The 24,420-nt window shown below is 33.1% G+C and overlaps 3 protein-coding genes across 4 annotated transcripts; all 3 read left to right on the plus strand.

The window, feature by feature from the left end:
- The first annotated feature begins 2,656 nt into the window (after positions 1–2,656).
- Positions 2,657–9,813, plus strand: LOC138317488 (uncharacterized). Its single transcript, XM_069259191.1, has 5 exons — positions 2,657–2,817; positions 3,757–3,808; positions 4,998–5,141; positions 6,339–6,581; positions 9,121–9,813. The coding sequence occupies exons 1-5, from the start codon at positions 2,815–2,817 to the stop codon at positions 9,222–9,224; spliced, it is 546 nt and encodes a 181-aa protein (XP_069115292.1). The 5' UTR covers positions 2,657–2,814; the 3' UTR covers positions 9,225–9,813.
- A 1,314-nt stretch (positions 9,814–11,127) lies between these two features.
- Positions 11,128–16,359, plus strand: LOC138317489 (calmodulin-like). 2 transcript variants are annotated; one of them, XM_069259207.1, is made up of 5 exons: positions 11,130–11,459; positions 11,878–11,914; positions 13,367–13,498; positions 14,813–15,031; positions 15,266–16,359. In XM_069259207.1, exons 1-5 carry the CDS (start codon positions 11,457–11,459, stop codon positions 15,289–15,291), a joined length of 417 nt encoding a protein of 138 aa, XP_069115308.1. In that variant the 5' UTR covers positions 11,130–11,456; the 3' UTR covers positions 15,292–16,359. The 2 variants fall into 2 exon arrangements, with proteins under 2 accessions (XP_069115315.1, XP_069115308.1); XM_069259214.1 differs by lacking the exon at positions 11,878–11,914 and having other exon boundaries at positions 11,128–11,459.
- A 2,519-nt stretch (positions 16,360–18,878) lies between these two features.
- On the plus strand, positions 18,879–24,072 carry LOC138317508 (calmodulin-beta-like). Its single transcript, XM_069259238.1, has 5 exons — positions 18,879–19,033; positions 20,288–20,360; positions 21,617–21,766; positions 22,751–22,990; positions 23,403–24,072. Exons 1-5 carry the CDS (start codon positions 19,031–19,033, stop codon positions 23,423–23,425), a joined length of 489 nt encoding a protein of 162 aa, XP_069115339.1. The 5' UTR covers positions 18,879–19,030; the 3' UTR covers positions 23,426–24,072.
- Positions 24,073–24,420: the final 348 nt, after the last annotated feature.

Genomic DNA, 24,420 nt, shown 5'->3' on the forward strand with positions numbered 1-24,420 from the left:
ATTGCTATTGCAGATCCAATATTAATCACAAGCAAACATGTTTATTTTTGGAAATTGTTTTTTTTTTCACAAGACATACTATACAATTTTCCCTCCCCATATATGTGGTTAATGTATACCATGTGTGCATTTCAAACAAAGGTTAAAAAAGTATTGGGAAAACAAAGTGAGGATACTTACTTACTGCCGTTTAACCCTATCTGTAAACGACGAAAGTACTATACTACCGTAGCGAGTGTGCATTGTATTGAATGATACAAAGGTGGCGATGGTGGGCAGGTGGCGATGGTGGGCTGAACTTGAAGTAGGCTGATTTAAAAAATGATTGAAATCCTATTTGCTGATGAGCAAACGTCTGCTGAACGTTGTGGCTAAATTTCTAACCCGCCTACCTTAAGCGGTTATAGAAACACATTTCTAGCACATCTTCATAAAAACGGCTACTATCGCTGAAAAGAGCTGTAATTTTTCTTTCATAATCATCCTACACATCTATACAAAGTCCCAACACTAAGAATCACCAGTCCCATTTGCAAAAAAAAAAAAAAAAAAAACAAAAAAAAATTTCTCTAGATATTTGACATTCACGTTATCAAAATCCATGTGTCTTCTGTTCGTAGAATATGCATGAGCGATACCAAAAGTATGATTAAACGTGTTGATCATAAACCTATATCTAATGTAGAATGGAGAGTTTGAAATCAACTTTATTTCATTTACCTAAAACAGAAATCTTTTTATCAATTTTGTAGCTCTAGACTATCGTTGATAAAAAAGTTCTATTTCCTTTTCTTTTCAGTAGTTAATTGTACTTGGCATGATCATACAAATTCGTTTTATTCACAAAATTCACATATCGTTTTAGTCACAAAACGAAATTCCCGAAAGTATATAAAACTTTTAAAAAATATCAAAATTTCATGACAAGTATAGCCCAGGATATAGATTCATGTGGATTTTACCTAATTGTGTTTAAACAATAATATTTCTTGGTTTAATTTTTAATATAATATTTGGAGATGGTAAAAAGCTGGTATTTTATAAAAGTTTCCTTTTTTCAAGTAAATGTTCGCAGCTAATCCGACTTTAAATATCATTTAATAAAGTTAATTATTTTCAAAACCTTAGCATATCAAATCATTATATATTTAGAAATTGTGTTGTAAATTATATTCTCGTTGAAATTAAGTTCTTTGCTATAAAAGATTATTTTGTTAAATCACTAAAATTCATTTAGCAAATATTGTATCGGTTTATAAGAGAAAGCATAACGGCTTTTCGTATACGTATCTGCCTTTTATTTTCAAAGCTCCTAGTTTATTAGATCATGACGGGTTTCGCGGTACCTTCTTATAAGCTTACATATATCTGTATTGTATTCAACACATACATTGTAATTTGCACCAGTTTACTACAGAAATCCAAACGGTTTTTAATTTGTGTTCGTAAATTTAAATTGAGGTTAAATTGGAGAGGTATTAAAATTTAAGCAAACCCAGCGTCTTAAAGATACACCAAATACCTGTATATTTGTTCTGGTTGCGACAACTGCAGATTTTATTTTACAGTAAATTGTCATGATATATGGTATATATATTACCTATAAGAGATAGCTACAACAAAACCATGTATATTGACTAATGTTGTTTTTAACTCACGTTTCATATACCTCCATGTGTGTTTAGAAACGAGTTATATACAAGGTTGTTTACAAGCATTTCGATAGGTTTTCATTCAATAAAATCTAGCATTTGGTCGCACAATATTATGATATTTTACAATCAGAAAAATGTACAAAATCACATTTTATCTAAAAAGAAATAAGAGAGGCATTTTTTCAGTGATAAAATGGTGAATTAATTTTTAATGTTCCCTTATTAATCAACACCTCGTTCAAAGGCCCAATACCTTTCCAGAGAAAAATATTAAGGATTCTTAAAAATGTTAATGATATCAGAAAATATAAACCGATGACCTAAGATGAGGTTACAACACCAAACACGCAATATTTCCTGTATAATATATGATAACAGTGTAGAGTCGTTTTGCTGTTTTGCCGTCTGGCGCAGTGATGGTCAACTACCGCGCGGTCTTAGGACGACGGCAGGTGACATAATACGACCAGCGTTATGAAAATTAACATTTTATATATTCTAATCAAAATTGTTCAGAAGGTGACGATACGTGTATTATCAACGATAAATTAATAATTTTTGTGACTCAAATTATCGATCTCGTTTTATATTCCCATTTTAAAAATTACAGGCTAAACGGAACTATTTCTGCATTTTACATAATGATTAATGAAGCAGCTGTATGGTAAAGTTAAAATCAACTGATTATATATTAATATATTTTTTATTTATAAAACAGGTGCGTGATTTTATGTTCTGTGTTTTATTTCCTTTTGAAGAAATGAAATATATTTGATTTAAAGTACATGTTACATATCGTCTTTCATGTTTATATTATTTCAACAATATATCTCAAGGTAATTTATAACGAACAATACAGTCACTGAGATCATCCATCCGGAAAAAAAAATGATTTGTCAGTTACGTATATCATAAAACTGATACCTATATACATATATCAATCATTTTATTGATCATTTACCGCAACAATACATTGGTCTCTTAAAGAATTATTTGACTACAACACCGTAGATTTGTAACTAGTTTGATACAATAGTACACGGCTACCATATACATGTACCATTGACCTTAGTGAGCCGAGTCTGTGCCCGTAGTCCTTTAACAAATGATAATCATTTGTATTAATGCACCGTACTGTTAACTATACACAGTGGCGAGAATGGTAGGTACATATTTTATAATTGTTGTTTACTTCGTCATTTATGCCATGTTTACAGATTTTATTAGTTTTGTATATATTATTTCATATTTCAATAATAATACAACATTTCAATTTTTCACAGTAGATTTATCATTTCTATACATAGTATGTTTCCGACTTATTATTCATGCATTGCCTGTGCCTTCTTTATCATAAAAGTGTTTGTTTGTATTTGAACCTTTTCAGATGTTATAAACCATTATATATGTAACGTAATTGTTTTAATAAGATAATTTTAAATATAGACAACAATATTTATCGGGTAGATAACCCCAGGGCGCCCTAACCACGGCAGCCCCTATCAATATATATATTTATGTAACATGTTCATTTGCCAAAAAAAATCTAAACTTTCTTATTTAGAAATCTCCACACATCAATATAGTATCATATGTATTGACGGTATGTGCATAAGGTGAATATGCCATCAGGTCCCATGGACCTGTTGACGGGGATAAAAATAATCTGAGGGGGTTTTACATATGATTGTGGTTGTTGTATTTCTTCATCAAACCTCGAGACAATTTTAGTGAACTGAAAGGGCAGGGGATTACGATACTAGATGCCAGTAGCATGATATATCAAACCGTTTACTAGGTCCAGGCACTTGTCCATGGCGGTCACTGTCCTGTCACTATAGCCCAGTATATTTTTTTTAAAGATCATTCTGACATTGATAGGATATAAACATACTAACAGAACACACGTGATAATTTTAAGAAGATAAGTAGGTAATTGGTCATGGATTTTAAGTGAATTGTTGGTAACACGTATTGAAAAATAATCGTCTGTTCGATAAAATTACGAACATCATTTCCTGGATGGAGATTCCGTGTTTTGATTAAGATAAAATCAAGTTGTGTATGAAATCGTCCAACTGCCATATTTGTATATCCACAGGATGATCAACTGAAAGCGGATGAACTTTCAATAACTGTACAAGAGCTAAAAGGTAAGTTATATAATATATCAGTCTTCGTGAATGCTGTCTAATATTTTACATATTGAAAACCAAGATATCCTATATACAGGTCCAAATGAAAGCCGATTGAAGCTCCATATTTTCTGATAATTGTTAAGTTCCATGTAAACTCATTCAATAGGGATTACAAGAAATAGCTATTATATAAGTTATATTTTCAATATTTAGGCATTATGCCATTCCATTTGAAATAGAATGATTGTGCACTAGACCCTCCAGTAAAAATCTTGCTGCTTAAATTTATGAGCTACATATGTGTACAGTGTATGATAGTTGATTTACTGTTAAATAGAGGTTCCCCAACAAATGACTGTTGTTTATCATGTTTATCAAACTATCTATCTCGTGTTAGGTAATTTTTCAAAATTTTAAAACGACACAATCTTTAGCGAGAGTCGTTTAAAATTTTAAAAAATAAACTAACAAGAGTTTAGATAAACATTATTACACAACAGTCACACGTTGTGGAACTTGTTTATCCCTTTACTTTAACTCTATATTTATACCGCTATCTTCACTCAGGGAAACTCATCACCATACAATTTGTAATGATATCTTTCCGCCATAAAATATAGTGCCTAAAAAGAGAGCCAATATTCTGTCTCTTAATACGTTGAACAAGCAATTATCTGTTACACAGTAAATGCAATCTATATAAAAGAATCTGCACTATGAAACGTAGTCCGAAGTTGAAAGCCAATCGGACCCAAGAGATGCAGGAGTTGACCAATCAGAGGCGCCGTAGATGTAAACATAAAAGATAACCAACTGTTATTGAATTTATTACATGATTTCCCATTGTGAATATGCATAGTTGTGCGATAAAGTGGAATTATTGATAATGTGGAAATTTTCACTTTGAGTAAACTTCGCGAATATATTTAATCGTCAAAATAACAGCAAATGAAAATTTTATCAGCGCAAAAATAACCACATCGCCAACATACGCGAACATATCCACGAATACAGTACTGGTATTGACTTTAAATTCTCCTTTGTGACAATTAGATACCAAATATCAATTCCGAAATACCCCTGCTGCATCTGCCTCAAACCTTACATTGATCCTAATAATATTTCTGATTTTTTTAAATAACTTGTGCGACTTTTGAACAAACAGTCTGCATTGTGTTTAAACGTATGCTCTTTTTCTTTGTAGAGTACCGCATATCTTTCAAATACTGCGACGTTGAAGGCAAAGGCCACATATCATTTAAAGAGTTGAAGACGACCATGCAATTACACGGCGCAATGCCGTCGGACGAAGAAATGAAAACTATAATTGCAGAGTTTGACAACAATGGTATGTTTATATATAGAAGAGAAGTAACCCAATCATAATAATTCTAATAAAACAAACAATACCCGTATAGAACAATCAAGCAATAACGAGAAAAATGTTTCTTTGGTGCAGGCTTAAGGTCGGAGAGTAGGTCATTGATAAACTTTTGTTTTGTAATCAGAAACATGTATAAGAGATCGGCAGATGTAACTCCGTATGTATTTAGGGGGTACGGTTTACATGTATTCTGATAAAACAAAATGCAATTTCTGGTTTGAATGTCTGATTTTCGAAAAACCAAGTACATTTTCGCATTTCCATGCTTTCAAACTATCATATTAATACAAGATTTATCGGAAATACTGGTCATATCAAACCATAATCTAATTAGCTAATGTTTAAACTTTATATCTATGCAAAAATATAATGTTTAAATGAATACACCTGGAAGTAGTTAGCCAAGGGAAAGCCTATGTACAGTTGGAAGTCCCTCTGCCGTCAGCAAAGATAATGTTTCAAATCACTTCGCAAATGTTTCTGATGTTACACATTTTATCTTTCCATTCAGAACCGATTCCCTGCCAATAATGTTTGTTAGTCTTGTTTAAAGATGATCCACCGATGACAGAGCATAAATGATACCGATAATCAGTACTTTATTCCATATAAGGCATAGGTCCATGGAAATTTTTCAGGATGTAACATTTCTATCTTGAATTATAATAAGAAGCTCAAACTTTTCAATGGTGGCAATGGTGTAAAGAAAGTAACTTTTGCGAAAAAAAAGAAAATACAAAGTCGTCTGCTAATGTTTTTGATAGAGAAAAAATGCCATTCCTCAGCGATGGAGCATCTTTAAGTACTACAAGTATTGTGATGTCACTTTTCCAATACATGTTTAGATTTGTGTTGTTTTGTTTTAGTTCAGATTTAGTTCCGCCCGATTCTAATTAACCATTTTGAGATCACCCACTTGATATATGCATGCATTTAAACGAAACAAACAACGCTTCCCTCCACGGAACGCCTTGTCCAAATTTTGCCGTATTTTCACTAGCCGTTATGCGGATCGATATTATGTTAATGATAGCCCGACTTTTGAGTCTGAATCACCGATCTGGCATTCTTTTTTATTGTTAATGCCATCAAAAAGTTGACATTTAACTCAGCAAAATATGTTGTGCGCCTGACATGTGTATTTTTTATACAAATCGACAGGGAATGGGATGCTGGAGTTTGAAGAATTTGTCAGGCTGATGGAAAGTAGAAAGAAAACCACAAACGACCTAGATGATCTGGCACACGCATTCAAATTATTTGATATGGATGGTAACGGTGTACTGGATTCAGCCGAACTTAGGGTAGCTCTAACCGGCATGGGAGAAGTCATGACGGAAGAGGAAGTAGATGAATTAATCAAATCAGCGGATACAAATGGGGACGGTTTGATAGATTATAAAGGTTAGTATCTAAACATTGCCCGGAGTTAATTGTTTGACATTTCAGTACATTGGGGCCGCGGTGGCCGTATGGTTAAGATGTCTCGACATATTACCACAAGCCCTAAACCTCTGGGTTGCGAGTTCGCACCCCATGTCGGGCAGTTGCCAGGTACTGATCGCTGGTCGGTGGTTTTTCTCCGGGTACTCCGGCTTTCCTCCACCAACAAACCTGGCACGTCCTCACATGATAATGCTGTTAATCGGACGTTAAACCAATAAAAATCATAAAATCTCAGTGAACAGCTACAACATTTTCAATGCAAAGCCTATGAAATACAAGTATATTTTTTATGCATGCAACAGCTACATTAAACATTTGTACGTTTGACGATTCGACTGAGCTAATGCCTGCCCTAAAACGTATTTGTTATATTGTTGACAATTTTAATAGAAATATAGTTGTTTCTGTGAATATCATACGAGGATAAAAATAACATGTGATTTTTTACTTGGGGTAAAAAACTTTTTAAATCCTCGCCAAGATTCGTGTTCTAAGTAATAGTCACCGAATTGTATTTCTTATTCATTTGTCAATGGTGAACATATAAGGTAAAAATCTTAATTGTATTGTCTCCATTTTATCATGATTGTATTATCTCCATTTTATCATGATTGTATTGTCTCCATTTTATCATGATTGTATTGTCTCCATTTTATCATGATTGTATTGTCTCCATTTTATCATGATTGTATTGTCTCCATTTTATCATGATTGTATTGTCTCCATTTTATCATGATTGTATTGTCTCCATTTTATCATGATTGTATTGTCTCCATTTTATCATGATTGTATTGTCTCCATTTTATCATGATTGTATTGTCTCCATTTTATCATGATTGTATTGTCTCCATTTTATCATGATTGTATTGTCTCCATTTTATCATGATTGTATTGTCTCCATTTTATCATGATTGTATTGTCTCCATTTTATCATGATTGTATTGTCTCCATTTTATCATGATTGTATTGTCTCCATTTTATCATGATTGTATTGTCTCCATTTTATCATGATTGTATTGTCTCCATTTTATCATGATTGTATTGTCTCCATTTTATCATGATTGTATTGTCTCCATTTATCATGATTGTATTGTCTCCATTTTATCATGATTGTATTGTCTCCATTTTATCATGATTGTATTGTCTCCATTTTATCATGATTGTATTGTCTCCATTTTATCATGATTGTATTGTCTCCATTTTATCATGATTGTATTGTCTCCATTTTATCATGATTGTATGTCTCCATTTTATCATGATTGTATTGTCTCCATTTTATCATGATTGTATTGTCTCCATTTTATCATGATTGTATTGTCTCCATTTTATCATGATTGTATTGTCTCCATTTTATCATGATTGTATTGTCTCCATTTTATCATGATTGTATTGTCTCCATTTTATCATGATTGTATTGTCTCCATTTATCATATTGTATTGTCTCCATTTTATCATGATTGTATTGTCTCCATTTTATCATGATTGTATTGTCTCCATTTTATCATGATTGTATTGTCTCCATTTTATCATGATTGTATTGTCTCCATTTTATCATGATTGTATTGTCTCCATTTTGTCTCCTTTTTAATTTTAGGTCGCCTTGTATCATATAAATACTACCTGCATTAGAGGGTGGCACTAGGCACCGTCACACTCTAATGCAGGTTGTCTTTATTTTATTATACCAAATCTCTAGAAACAAAACTTATTTTCAGGTATTTGGAATCTATCGAAAAATTTTACTTATTTCAGCAAAAGTCGAAAACTTATCGTCGGCAGTAAATTAACATATCAGCTTTCATACTGTAACTCAGTAGCGATTAATATTGCATTGTAAGAAAGAATACTCAAAATAAGCATTCAGTGAGACATTCTTGTTGTCGTGTCTCATGCGTTTGTTAAAATCTTAACGTTTTTGTGAATCAAATTTATTGAATTTTTGTTTCGTCCCGTCGTCTGTGTACAACAATAGCTCAACGTCACAGAGACGTTTGTTATCGCATTCTTCCGTTCACCTAATCACCGAAGGGATTACTAAAATCCAACATGTAGCGCTTGGACGGTAAGCAAACAGTTGTAAATAAAAAAGTGTAAATAGAAAACTCCGTACTTAATTTGAAAAAAAAACACTGATAGACATACTAATTTGGCAAAAGTATTAATAAATGGCTTTAGATAAAGTTTTGAAGCGCCACTTCAAAAAGACAAAGATGACGTCAAAAAAAGAAACGAGCGCGCATATTTTTCGGACGGTTAATATTTTGCACTGTCAAAAATACAGTATCACCCGTTGCTAGGGGGTTGCTAAGAACTTGTCTATTGTCTCCTCTGTTCTAATGCTAACTGTCTTGTGATAGTGTGAAATGCCAAATATCCCTCGAACAGTCAGAATGCAGAATTCTCACTCATAGTGTAATAAGATAATTTACATTCACATTGTTATTAATCCGTATTGAGAAATATTACTACACTATGCTTTCGTGCTGTTCTGTTCTAGAGTTCTTCACGATGATAACCGGAAATCCGCCACCAGAGGAAAGCGGGCAACAAAAAGTATCAACGCAGCAAAAACAACCATCAGACGCCAATCTAACTGTGTGAGCACACAACAACGAAAAGCAACGATAAATGAACAAACCTGTTTGAAAAAGCAACACCAAGTAGCAACTTATACAACTGTAGTAACAGATTGCTCTGTGAATATACCGAAATATTTCCAGGAAACATTCCGTCACTATTGTGATAAGAAAGTTTTCGTTAGCTTCTATTTTTGGTTTGATGTATAACAATAAAAATGTGCCATTTTTATTTTCATCGACATAAATAAGAATTAGCATTGTTAATACCTTGTTATGTGAAACTTATGCATGCCTTAACATGTTGTATACAATTTCATTTGCTTGTTCATTGATGTACTTTGTGGGCAAATTAAAGGGCGTGAATGCAAGGAATTTATAGGTCTATTAAATCTACGATTTTTAACCCACTACACTCATTTTGTAAAGCAGAATATATCACATTAATTGTGATTTTTTGTTCGAAAAAGTAATCATCTGTTATATTAACAGTGCATTATCTTCTTTTAACTTCCCAGTGAAAGATTATGCTGTATTTATTTCAGAAATTAATTCATAGTTATATTTGTGTTACATACAAAATCGCTATTGTCATTTTGTTATTTTGTTGATCTTGTCAAACGAAAGATAGACTTTATCTTAATAAAGAATTGTATGGACGATTTTGTATATGATTGAATAATTACACTGAAGAGTGGATTGTTTCTATTATCTACTACAGTACATATATAAGCTGTCAAAACCGACCATTATTTTATCCGGATCCCTATCTATTCCGACTTACTTGTATGGTATTTCCTTTTTTCATTTCATTTCAGAATATTTCATTGCCAGATGTTAAAGACAATTCTTAATCTATTTTAGTAACTAATACCTGTATAATCCAGACACTTGTCTATATCGGTCAAATATTCTGGTCTCAATGACATCTGCTGTGGACGAGTTTAACTGTATAAGCTTAACATGCAAGAGCAATTAAGACGTGACACATATAATTATATATGTCTGACAATGGTAAGAGGGATCTCTTCTCTGTTTTTCAAACTTTAAATATCGAAATAAAAGATGACTGCCGGTCAGCCATCTTGTTAACCGATGTTATGAAAACAATATGCAATATGCACAACAAATGTCCTAGGGGATCCGATATAAGGAATTTGAGACAGATTCCTTTATTACTTTCTGAGAAAAATGGAAACAAACTTCAGCTATCAAAATCTAACATACCTGTTGGTAATCTTGTTGATCAATCGGTACCAAAATACAATATCCTCAACAAGGTTCCCACCCACAGAAACCTGCATTTGCATATGCATAAGACAGATGCCATTAATACTTCATGAGAAATTGCGAGAACAATAATGGTTAAAGGATGTAAGGACGGATGGAAGGAAGGACGGACCATGGACAAAAGGCGATTTGAATAGCACACCATCTGATGATGGTTGTCTAAAAACTACCGATGCCTTCGTTACAAACCATTCCGTGGAATGACCTAAGTATAACACATGTGTTGAATAAATGTTGTACTGACTTAACTGATATATACACCAAGGTTTCAATCAGTTACACACATTTTTTCAAATTTCGCAACACGAATCTACCAATAAGAATTCACAATTTAGATATTGATAACATTTGCTTAAAACACTAAACCTCATCCAAATCGAGAAACGAATTGTAGATTTATGTAATGTCAAATCAGTGAAAATGAACAGCACCTATTTCTGTTCTATTTATATTAATATTGTTTATACCAAAATCATTTACACAACCCTAAAAAGTAGTTCATTTTGAATTTGAAAACAATTATTTTGAAGTGTTTTGATGTTATCATTTTATCTTCTGGCAACAGTAGTTACAATATAACACGGTTCGTGGTTACGAAGGGCACATTGTGTTCGGCTTTTAACCTAATGGACGGATTGTATAGCGAGATTTTGTGTCATGGAGTTCAAAACTCCGATCTATTAAGATATATTCAATGTTCAATATACACGAACTATCAAATAACAATACTTTGACTCACGTTTTATACCGTTAATATATACTCTACATAGAACGAAATATTTATAGCCTTATTTATATTAAAACAAATGAACGTCATCAGCCCAATGTGTAGAATTAGTTGAAGTTGGAGGCGATTACATCTGTAAATTAACCCTTGTCTGGTTTCCGAGTGTGCATGTATGGTATACTAACGGAGGTGGTTTAGATACGCTCTCGTCTCCACGAATACAGCAGGCTCTGATTAATTATGGTAAGTGGCTTTACTTGACAAACATATTTAGATATGATATTTAAGACATTTTTTTTAAACAAATTTCCTGATTAGAATTTCAGTAACGTCAATAATGTTTCATAATTTAAGAACAAAAATTTAGTTAATGATATTAAATCAAACTCAAATTACATTACACATGTTTTATCTACTCATAAATATACTATTAACAATACGAGATGTCAAATAAATCGTACAAGCTGATAGAAATGTGTTTTTATTGGTATTAGTATCATAATTGTTTTACATATTAGGAATTGACTCGTCTTGACTCTGTCTATTTACTTAATACTCTCGTCAATGCCTCGTAAATTGTTTTGTACATGAGTTATTGAATATGGAGCTAAAACATGGATATCAGAGTGACTGTATAAGCTATTGTTTTGTATTGTTTTAGGCTCAAAAGAATGAAGATTTTTCAAAAGAACGACAAGGTATATCTATTATCAACATTTTATGTAAATAAGAAGATTTTTATACCCTGCTAGATTACGAACCTTCTCATGCGATTCTTAGTTATTTATAGGATATCGTCGCACCCCCGAGGTTTATAAGAATAACATAGTATTAACTGACATCCAATAATACCTAGAAATAAAAAAAATGTTGCTCCAGGATTTTTGTTGTGACAGCAGACGATAAAATTTATCCTCGTTTGACACCGGAAATTCCATGGCACGTCATATCCGGTAAACTTTAAGATCACAAATGGATTGTGTAAGTTGTTCTAGGATTCTTAAGATTTCACTACGGATAAAGGAAAATATTGGATCACTCATGAAAAGAGCCCGAATAAAATAGTAACATTCCAGTGGGTTCCCGGATCACTTTTCAACACACTTTTCGTAAGGAAATAAGGACTGTTTTCGCTTATATGGACCGAATGGTTCGTGTGTCATTTGATGACACATCTGGTTATTTTATATTGTTTTCAAGCAAAGCCCTCCTAGGCCTGTATCGAAATCTGCACATCCGTCAGGATTTATACTTGAAATAATTGGTCTTACCGTCAATGAAAACGGCCCAGGTCTCGATTTTAAATACATATAAGATTTTAATTGAGTGTTCCTTCCATTTGAGATTTAATGAAATGAGTCCTAGAAGCTTTTATTACTGCCAGCCCTGGCGAGCAAAAATTTTATCTTCCGAGACGACTTTCATAAAATCTCATTTGAAATAAAACACAAATTTAAGATACTTTTTATCACGTGAATTTCATTTCAAAATGTATTGCGAAAATCCAGTTGTGGTCATGATTTTGTGCCGCCATCCTCGAAATCCTTCAGTCACGTCATTTTTTCTGATTCCATTGTATTGTTTCTGTCATGTTGTCACAATGAATTTCCAACCAATGAAAATCGCTCCAGGTCATATTACATTAGTGACATATGCAAAAATATTACACGGACGAAATTACTTGATATCAGGCGGATTATGTGATAAATGGTTAAACGAAGTTATGTTTCCCCCTCACATGTCATCTCTGTGCGTCTGATTACCATATTTTGCTCTACATTCTGAACAAACAATGTCTTTTTGTTACTTTTGACTCTATTTAGAATAAATTCTGGTGCAGATGTGACGTCATTATAGTTTAAAATACGATAATTCGTCGATACCGGATATGCCACGAAATTTGGGTACCACGAATTATATTGATCGAGGTTAGCCGGATGGGTGACTTTTTAACTTCTCATATGATAACATCAAGCAGGAGCGTTGCGGTGGTGGGTGTCTGCCGTAACGGTTTTGATAAATAATAAAGTACGTACGTGAAACTGATTTAAGGTCATTCCGACATAAGTAAAACTAGATTGATCTTACTAATGTAGACATTCACAGAAGTAAAATATTAACATTGTCTATCTGTTTCTGTTATCTCCCAGATTTGTATGAAATGTTCCAAATGTTTGATGAGGATAACAGCGGAGAGATCTCTTCTGATGAGTTCCTTATAGTGATGAGAGCAATGAACATGAATCCGACAAAAAAGGAGATTGAAAGCATGATGCCTAAGGGTGCGTATTATTAATAATCATAGTTCTTTGCGATAAATTCAGTGATTTATTTTCTACGGAAAATAGTCATAATGTTGTTTATTCTTATATAAAATAACACTTATAACAGTTAATGAGACACACCGCCTATACTCAAACTTGAAAATAATGTCGTCGGTCAGGTTTACGTGACGTCAAATAGACCACATCGCATTCTGGTCATGGGCACAATTACAAAATCCCGGTATACACACACGGAACACACAAATCATACGCAGCAGGACAATGCATCGACACATGTCAGAGCAGATCATTCCACAAGTCAAATCAGCCCATACCCCTACCAATCCGTCATTTATTTCCCTACAACAAATAGACCCCTTCAGTACATCAAACAGGTCAATTCACTACATCAAATAGATCGCTTCCCTAAATCAAATAGGTCCCTTCACTATATCAAACAGACCCATTCACTATATCAAATATGCCTCTTCCATATATTAAATATACTCCTTCCCTACATCAAATAGTTCCCTTCCCTACATCAAATAAGTCCCTTCCCTTCATCAAAAAGGCCCCTTCCCTACATAAAATAGGCCCCTTCCCTACATCAAATAGGCCCCTTCCCTACATCAAATAAGTCCCTTCCCTTCATCAAAAAGGCCCCTTCCCTACATAAAATAGGCCCCTTCCCTACATCAAATAGGTCCCTTCCCTACATGAAATAAGTCCCTTCCCTTCATCAAAAAGGCCCCTCCCCTACATTAAATAGGCCCCTTCCCTACATAAAATAGACCCTTTCCTCTTCCTCAAATATACCCCTTTACTACATCAAATACACCCCTTCCCTTCATTAAATAGGCCCCTTCACTTGATAAAATAGGCCCATTCCCTAAATCGAATAGGTCCCTTCCCTACATCAAAGAGACCCCTTCCCTACATCAAATATGCCCCTTCCCGACATTAAATAAGCCCCATCTTTACATTAGATATACTCCTTCACTACATCAAATAGTCCCCTTTAGTGCATCAAATAGGCCCCTTCAATACATCAAATAGGCCCCTTCTCTACATTAGATAGACTCCTTCCTTATATCAAAAAGGCCCCTTGCCTACATCCTGGTAATTAATACGATGACATACCGGCTCCGTTACCCCACACCAACACGAGTTTGTACTCGTTTGGTTTGTATATCACTTTATCATATTCGGTAAGACGCTTTTATTTGTTTCTTGATAATATGTTTTGTTTACATCTATATATGAAATGTTTATGACAAGAACGAGTACACATATAGGTTGATACAATTAATTTCTTGTGTCTCATCATTATAGGTAAAACCGTACTTAACTTTGATGAGTTCTGTGAACTTGTAACTAAACGCAAGGAAACCGTGGATGAAAGCGAAAATTTAATCCAAGCCTTCAAAACATTTGATAAAGACGGCAATGGCTATTTGAGCAGAGATGAGTTATATGAACTTTTAGGACCCGACACCGATGAAGCCATGAAAGTATTCGACCAGGATGGTGATGGACAAATTGATTACAAAGGTAATTAATTGATAGGGTAGTGGGTTAAGTGACGAAAGTACAATGACAGTACATTTTTTTATGAAAATATTTGGCATTATTGTCTTACAAGCACAAAGATATATTGTAAACGTTTGAAGACAACGTTATATAAATTTGATATAGCATGTGTATAATAGAGAACGTGATATATCGACCACCTTTGATATAATAAATGTTCCTTTCTAAAAGGTTGTGGTTTTTTTTTAATTGCAGAATTTGTGGCCATTTTGAATGGTTAGAATAACGAAACAATCAATGCTACCAGGATATGACGTCACATTGCTGTGGGAGATGATAACAACAAAACTGTTTTGTGACGTAACAAAGCTCAACATGTACTTGTATGACGTCATAATAGTACTAGTCAGACTGATGTACCATATAGATAAGTGAAATTTTCGTTTAGTGATTTCACCAGGTGTAAGACACGAATTAGAGGACAGTGTTTTGGACGTCTGTTTTCTTAATTCTTTTTCTTTCTTCTTATCATTACCCAAAAAATATCCAATACATCCCGTTTATGTAGAGTTGACATTAGTTTCCCTCTGGTGGCATGGCTTTCATTCGACGATTATCACTTACGTACATTTTCCCTACCTTTTCATTATTATAATTCTAATGTGGAATACGTTGATTGTGAAGTAACTGTCATGGATGCAAGAGTATTTAATCATACATTCTGGTGAACTTCTAGTGTCTAGTGCTACGAGAAGTATAATCACACAACCAATAATTGCAGGTGTAAATATCATTTAATTTAACTAAATAAGATTTCATATATGAATCATTATCTATAAATTTGACATTCGCCAGTAGTTTAACCCGCTTGTATCATTGCCATACGTCTCACATTGGTCCTCAGGCTTTGTGAAAAAGTAACACTGGGGTGATTGAGGAGTGATTGCTCACATTATTTATTATTTTTGTATCATAAATGAATATATTGTTATAAAATATAACACAGAGGTATCATCATTGTATGAAATTTATTCATTACAATGTCAAGTAATTCCCTTTCAAAGTTATATGTGCCATACCTGGGCGAAATATTTGACATGTTATTTTTTGATCGGTAATCATCTAAAGAAAATCATCAGGCTTGATAAATTAAGGCGTAACATCATGGTCTTGAAATAAGTACTCCTTTCAATGCACTGTACTATGTATATGTTCATATAATGATTTTAGGCAGTATTGCCAAAAATCATTTTTCGATCCTCTTTGTACTTGTAAAACTAAAACATATGCATTGTAAGTATTGTAATTTTTCAAAATGTTTTGGTGGTGAATAAAATATTAAAAGCTTTTTTTGATTCGTGATTATGAAAATTACGGCTCATAAAACTGTTATAGAAGCTATTCTCGCAACCCTAGACTAGTCTATACCTTCGAATTGTAATTGTCATAGTACAGGAGTTGTGAAAAGGTTATCAAAAAGATTAAGTCCAATTTTTATACTGGTTTTGGTAATTCTCTCTAGCTGCTAATGTTGTTCAGTATCAAGCAAAATCAACACAGTTTGGTTTCTTCAGAAATAACAGAAAAGGGATTTTTTTGCTTCAGTTAAGTATATGTATACTTGTATGTATGTTGAACTTTATACTTCCCCGATTTCCTACTTTAAAATACCACAGCTGCTAATTATAACGATTGCCTCAAATGTATCATAAGTTATTGGCTGAGTTCGAGGAAAATATCATCGGTTTCTGAAGGGTAAACGGTAACTTCTCAGACGTATTCGTCAGACTGCAAAATCAGGATCCTATTAAAGAATTTAATACAATGTTCGATGAGCTTATTTGACCCAAATGACCTTGCATATTTGAATTTACCCCCTTCGTGTGTCAGCCTTATACCCGGTACCATATCTATTAGATATTGACAGGATGATTAAAGGTTTTTAACATTTTATTCTCCTGTGTCGTTACGTGATAGTAACAGAAACAATAAAGCAGAAGCGTAAATAAAACACAATTTAATAATATATACATTTGTACACTATTCTACAAGCTACAGTACAGGAGTGTAATCCCTCTCAAATGATTCTTATTAAGCGCGCTAGGAGTCTTAGAGTGCGAGGAAACCGGAGTACCCGAAGATCGAACACCGGTCGACTAGGTTAGATTATATAAAATATGATAAATGACAGTCACTCGATGGGGAACTTGTTTTTCCCATAACTTAAACTCTATATTTTACCATGGTGATCAGGTTTTTGTATATCTTGATTGGTGGAAGCTGGCCACCACACATTACACCATAACATACATAGGTATGAAATAAAGATCTCGCAGCTGTTATAAAATAAATGCAGTAATATGAAATTTCATATGATTTCAAATGTTTAAGTAAGATGTCATTACCCTACATTAAAGTTCATGGTGTTCATTATTCCGAATAACTAATTGCATTAATAGCAAGGTAGAATAAAATACTAACACGTTTCAAAAGTTCAAATGAATGACCAACATTACAGTTTTCGTGCCTGTCCCGAAAATTTTTCTACTAGCACCAATATGAGTTGTTACGTTTAGCGACGCTATCTCACAGAAACGTGTTACATGGTTGCATTATGGGATTGGTTGTTACAATATTACGAAATAAAAAAATGGAAGGCGTGGAAAAAAAACAATATTATATTAATTACCAATCATGCATTTATTATTTTAGATCTTCTTTTAAGGTCAAAGTTTTGACTGTTATTCCGTCTAAAGATAAATGTTTCATTGGCAATCTAAGTAGCAGATATAAGACCTCGGTTTACATTGATTAATAACGCGACCCTTAGTGTTTGTTAGGCATACTAGAACTTAGACCCGTTATGTTCACGTCAAGACATCGTGCTCCTTCAAATATATTTTGTTCTTTTGTAAATCTGCAATATCGTATTTGACATCAGGACGCACCAGTGCATCACGCACATGTGACTGGTCACAGTATTATAGGCATTAACCATGTTGGACGGCATGTTTTTATCATAAAAAAATTAACTTAGCCTTTTCCATATTTTGCCCAACTCATAACAATTATATATAAGTATAAATTAATTTACTTATACTTACTTAGTTTTTTGATTGAACGCTTGCATTTTGATGAAATAAAGTTAACATATCGATTTATTATAACAAGGACATATTGATCCTGGTTATGAAATAAAGGCTGAATTCAAAACGACTGAAGATATTGTGACACTGGTTTGCTTAATGCAAATATTTCCTAACACCTTGAACCGAGTTAATTTATATTTTGCCTTTTTTCTATTTTGTTATTATTTTGTTGATTTAGTTTTGTTTTATGATTTTTGCTTAGTGAATAAAAGACTTAAATAAACAAACGCGAAGGATAAACTTAGTTTTCTTTATGTTAAGTTGACAAGACACCAAACAAATGTTTAAATGATGTTTTATTTGATAATATCTAACAAAGAACTGATTGCAAATTAGAAATCACACCGTGAAGAGATTCCAAAAGGAACTGTTAGCTTAATATCAACAAAAAACAGTGTATACAGTATATATATATATGTCTGGAACTGGAGTTGATTAATCACTCTTACATTGATTTCGATGTCTTCCACAAATACATCTTATTTTTATTTTTTCTAATACTAACCTAAATCTGTGGACCAGGCGAATGTCTTCCATGAAGTTGAGGTTTTAATAACCAGAGCGAAATACAATGTACGGTATACTACTTCTTATCTTTAGAAGCCTTGTTAATTACTCTGTGTTTTAAATTAAGGCCAAATAAAGGACTTATGATGTTTTACGTGTGGTATACTTACATACCGACACTCCGAGGTAACATAGGTCAGAGCGTCTGATCACTTGGTGCTATTGTTTGTACGTGTGTAGTAAATGGTACTATAAACATATTAATTTGCCTGACACAATTCACCTATTCGGAGTCAAGGACACGTTTGGGCTGTGAGCCGTATTTTGCTGGAAAACATAGGAACGGATAACTTAACCAAACATTATGGTATGTATATAATTTATGGACTAAATATATGTAATAATATATCATCAAATCTATGTTTCAAGTGTAGCAGATCAAGGTTCAGATGTTCAACAAATGAGAAGGCTAATAGGAGTTAAACAACAATTCTCAAATCAAGACAAAAACTTTCTGGTAAAACAAACTTTTTATAAGATTCTGGGGAACTCTTGTTTACATCACATTTTACAGAATATTAGGTTTTACAGTAAATGAGAAATGCAATTTTTACCAATCATGTGATTAAGGTTAACCTAATTACTTTTTGAACTATCGAGTGTTTGGGTAAAATTCTTCATACAAATAGTATATGGAGACAATTGATTGAGAAGACTATGCAGGCGTGACTTTTCTACCAGTAGATCCTTGTGAGATTCTGACTGTAACTTTATCCAACAGTTGTTACAATACTTCCGTTATCTTTATTATTTACTGTTATCATAGCACCTTGATCAGCAGTATAATGGTTAGAATTTCGTTAGTTTTACTGTACAGTTGTTTTTATTTGCGAATGGTGAATGTTCTCGATATTAGCGGAGGAAGACATTTCTCCATATATGCGGAGGATGAAAATTCTCTGTATTTGTGGAGGATGAAATTTCTCAATATTAGCGGAGGATAAAATTTCTCAATATTAGCGGAGGATAATTTTTTTCAAAATTTGCAGAGGATAAAATTTCTCTATATTAGCGGAGGATAAATTTCTCTATATTTGCGGAGGATAAAATTTCTTTATATTTGCGGAGGATAGAATTTCTCTATATTTGCGTTCAAATTTAATTGATGCAAACTTAGATATCCGTGAAATAAAATGGAATGAAAGAACAAGATAAGTCTACAATAAGATTAAGAATGTCATTTAGTCTTATTCTGTTATCGAATGACAATATCATTAAATTGATTAATTATTTCTCATTACTTGTGTTTAGAAAATAAAAGTTATTTGACGCACTCTACTTATCATACTGTGTGTTTGTTGTTAAAATTTTTGCGGAAATGTTTAACCGGTTTGATTAACTATTTTAAAAGTGTTTGCCATAATTTTACACACATTTTGCAGATAATTTTGATTTACATATAAAAATAAAGCACTCGCATATACACTTTTGAATGTCAGTAAGAACACTATATTATCACCTCACTTGATTGTAAACTATGAAGTTTATTTTTGATGATAGTTTTTTAAATACTTTTGTTCAATGATATTATTTATTTGTTTATTTATTTACCACCCACCAGAGTGAACAACAATCGGAACAAAGCGCACAACAAAAGGAGGAGCCACCTGTGTCCGAAGAGGAAGCAAGGAAATGTTAGAGGCTTTTTGTTCTTTCATCTTACTTAGGAAACTAAAATCTGTTTATTTTTGTGGCAGTACATATATTTCGATGTCCTACCAGTTTCATATTATTTCAGCTGATCGTTTGGATAGGTAGTGAAGTATTTGTGAAATGTTCCTTTTTAAAATGTTTAGGTTTTTAGAATTAGAACAATGTTTCCCTCACCACAAAAGCACGTCAACATAAAGTAAGATGTTATAAGATGTTGCATTGGAAATTGTTTAAAGTTTATTTAAATTCGAGCAAGAATTAGTGTCAAGTTAAATGTGAATAAGACAATATTAAAACAATATGTTAGCCCTATGTCTAGGACATGTACATTGCTTTTAATAGGCTGAATTAAGAATAGATTCTACAGTAAGATAAGTGCTACCAGTATTTTTTAATATTACAAACTTATACATAATCAGTATCTGACCATTAGAAAGCTGTTAAATCCTGTATGGTTGATCTGTTGAGGCTCAACAGTAACATCTATCATCATTTAGGGACGATATCCCTTGTATACAATGTGATGCATGTGTGAATGTATGTATGATTTGGGAGACTGTGGTACGTTGATGTATTCTTGTGAAATAGACATATTTGTATTATAGAAAATATATATCTGGTCCACAATATGAATATATGTTAATGTCATTTCTATTTCCTGTTAGGGTTTTAATTTTAGTTTAATGAGTTTAAATTCAGTTAAAAACCATTAATAGTAAACGTTTTCTTTCATCAATAAGAAAAAAAATCAATATGTCTATACGTAATTTTGTTACAAAAAAACGATAATTAAAACTTGTGTGAAATAGATACAAAATTTTCACTATTAATCAACACACTAACTTCAACACATCTGAGAACACGAATAAACCACAGTCTCCCAAACCACGCACCTCTCACTTCACACACACAAGAAACCACATGTACAGAAGGCTGTCCTAACATGGTATATCCCTATAACATAGTAGGTATCAGTTGCTGGGACCCCGTCTTCAGGCCCCAACTCTTTTGGATTCACACATGTCTAATCTGCAATACCCCCAACTTTCTATAGTAATTACTTCAGCAGTGCTATCCCCGATATCATATATTTTCTAAGCGCTTACCAATATCGATTCAGGAATTATACCTCGGATTAAGATCTTCACCATCCTTGATATCGTAGTAAAAACTTTCAAACAAATTGTTTATGTTGCCACGATAGGTTTTCAATTGGTGCTTTATTGATTTTTTTCAGTGGAAGAGTGTCGACAGGCATTTTCTGTGTTTGATGTAAATGGCGACGGTTCTATTTCCGCCAAAGAACTTGGTGTGGTCATGCGAAGATTAGGGAAAAACCCGTCTGAAGCTGATCTCAAAGAAATGATTCGGGAAGTGGATAAGGACGGTACGATCATGCGCAATTTATGTTTTGTTTCGTTTTTAATTATTATTGTTATTATTTGTTTTGTTTTTCTATCATAATCATCATTAATCTTTCTTCTATACTTTAACTTGACACGATACTGACAAGAACGTGTTATGCCACAAATCCATCCTCGATTATGCAGGAGTTAGTATCACTACATATTTTGTCTAAATTTACCAGCAGCTCAACAAATTATGTAATGATAATCGAACCAGATACCTGACTTCCAAAGCAATGTTATAATCAATAGGCAAATCATTTTTATATATATAAATATATAACTAATTATTAAACAAGCTGACGACAGGAGGAAAAACAGCTAATATCCTCCAGCTTAACATTATACAATTATTAACTTTTGTATGGGTTAATACGAGGAACTGTTAAACATATTGATACTTCCCGTTTACAGAACTCAGAAATAAATGGATCCGTATGCTTTAGGCTGTTAACTATATTACGTTTACGAAAATTTTTGAAAATGCTGAAACTGAATATTAGGAGTTAAGTGATATTTTGTATGACAGACAACAATATGAACAACATGTGTTCTATCTATCAAGACATGACTCCGACAGAAGCAAGTTGGGGTACATTATAAAAACGTCTTATAACTAATTCCCTTGGACATAACGTAGTATTTTTCATTCTGCCTTTAAACTAATTTTTTAGTTCCCAGAAGTTCGTTATAACCGTGATTTCCTCTACCTTTGTGCTGTAAGTTATCTTATTTATTGGCCCGAAATATTCTACTATTCTATCGTCTTCCTATGTAGGTCTCATGTCAACAAAGGGTGACCGAACGTCAAAATAATACAGATTAATGAATAGTGTGTTTTATCTACGTTAATCTTCCTCAGTCAAGGGCCAAATATTTGGATGAATTCTGTGCTAAATATCGTTACACATAAAAAGGATGAAATTAGTTTGGTGAAGTATATGCTTTATTTATCTTTTACTCAGATGATGGGCAGATTGATTTTCAAGAGTTCGTAGCTATGACGAAAAAGAAGGACCGCAGTGAAGAAGAAAATGAATTAAGGGAAGCATTTAAGATGTTTGATAAAGACGGAAATGGGTTTCTCGATAAGCAAGAGTTGAAGGTGATCCTGATGAAAACAGGAGAGGCTCTCTCAGAAGAAGATGTGGATGACATGATGAGAGAAGCGGATACCAACAACGACGGGTTTATTGACTACGAAGGTTCAAATTATCTTTTCTTAATAACACACAAATAGAAATCGCATTTTGAATTGAAAACGAGAATATTAAATTTTGAATTAATGAGTCGATGACTTGTTATTTCGATGGTTAGATATTTGCAACAACAATGATATCACGAGAACCCGTAACCATATCAATGTGTGAACATATCGAGCTACAAAGTGTTCAGTAATATTTAAAAATGACTTCTTTAATACCTTTTGTCATCTTAAACTACCTTTTTGTTTGAATTTACAATGTATACAAAAAAATATCTTCTATCCATGGGTAATACGGATGACATTTTTCTGGTGACTTCTTAAGTTTGCCATTCTGAAGATCTATTTTCTTTGCCAAGCTTACCTTTAACAGTGCTTCCCATGACTTTTCATTTTGTCCATTTTGTTTTCAGAATTCGTCAGAATGATGACATGAAGACAGCTCAAGTTTTGTGTTTATTGTCCTTTATAACATACGTGTCGCCTAAAAATACCATTATTGACTGATAGCATCAAGATATTGATGTATGATTCGTATAAATAGCATTGTGTTTAGTATGGAAGCTGTCATTTGACAATGAATGCCTTAAAAAAGATTACATGAAGAAAACAGATAACTATTTTGTAATTTAACCTCATTTCACCATAAGGATATACATTGAGCAGTTCGAAAGACGGGCGCAGTTCCCTTTCAGGAAATTCAGTTTATGTCTTAACTTAAAATAACACCAATGTCGGAGCAAACCAGCAAGGCAAATGTTTCTTCGGTAGGCTGCTACACCGGAACTAGAAACTTCATCTACCCACAATACCTGTGTGTTTGATCCTGTTTCCTGTCACACGAACAGCGTGTATTCATTATCACGTGACCAGGTAATTCCCTCACTGTTATCATGAATATTTAGGCATTGCTGTGACCGGTATCCAGAGCGCCATAAACGTTCTATTCATTGTTTAAACATTTTTTAATTTCATAATGAATTACCTTGAATATATAATATAGCATGATTGATCACCAAAATGAAATCGAAAATTGGTGTGTATATTATTTCAGAAAATCAATAAATGTATGTTATTATGTGATTTGTAGTCTGTTATCAGTGTCGTAGAATATGTTAATCTATTGGTCGTTATTAAACAATTGAAATAAAAACAAAACATACACAATCACATCAAGGTATCAAAAAGATAAGCACAAAACGGTAATCTTATTGACGTCAGGAATTGAAACAAAACAACGCACAGAGACTTGGCGATATATCATCGTCGAAGACGATCCACCAAATTGAAGCTTCAGCGACAAAAGAGATACATAAAACACATAAAATTCCTTAATTAAGCAACTAAAGGCACATCCTTAAATCACACAAGAAATGTTTTGACCACCTTGACCACCTACTACTGATGTCCATGATGACCAGAGACGTACAA

The sequence above is a fragment of the Argopecten irradians genome, chromosome 1 (assembly GCF_041381155.1).
Source record: "Argopecten irradians isolate NY chromosome 1, Ai_NY, whole genome shotgun sequence".
NCBI classification, from domain to species: Eukaryota; Metazoa; Mollusca; class Bivalvia; order Pectinida; family Pectinidae; genus Argopecten; species Argopecten irradians.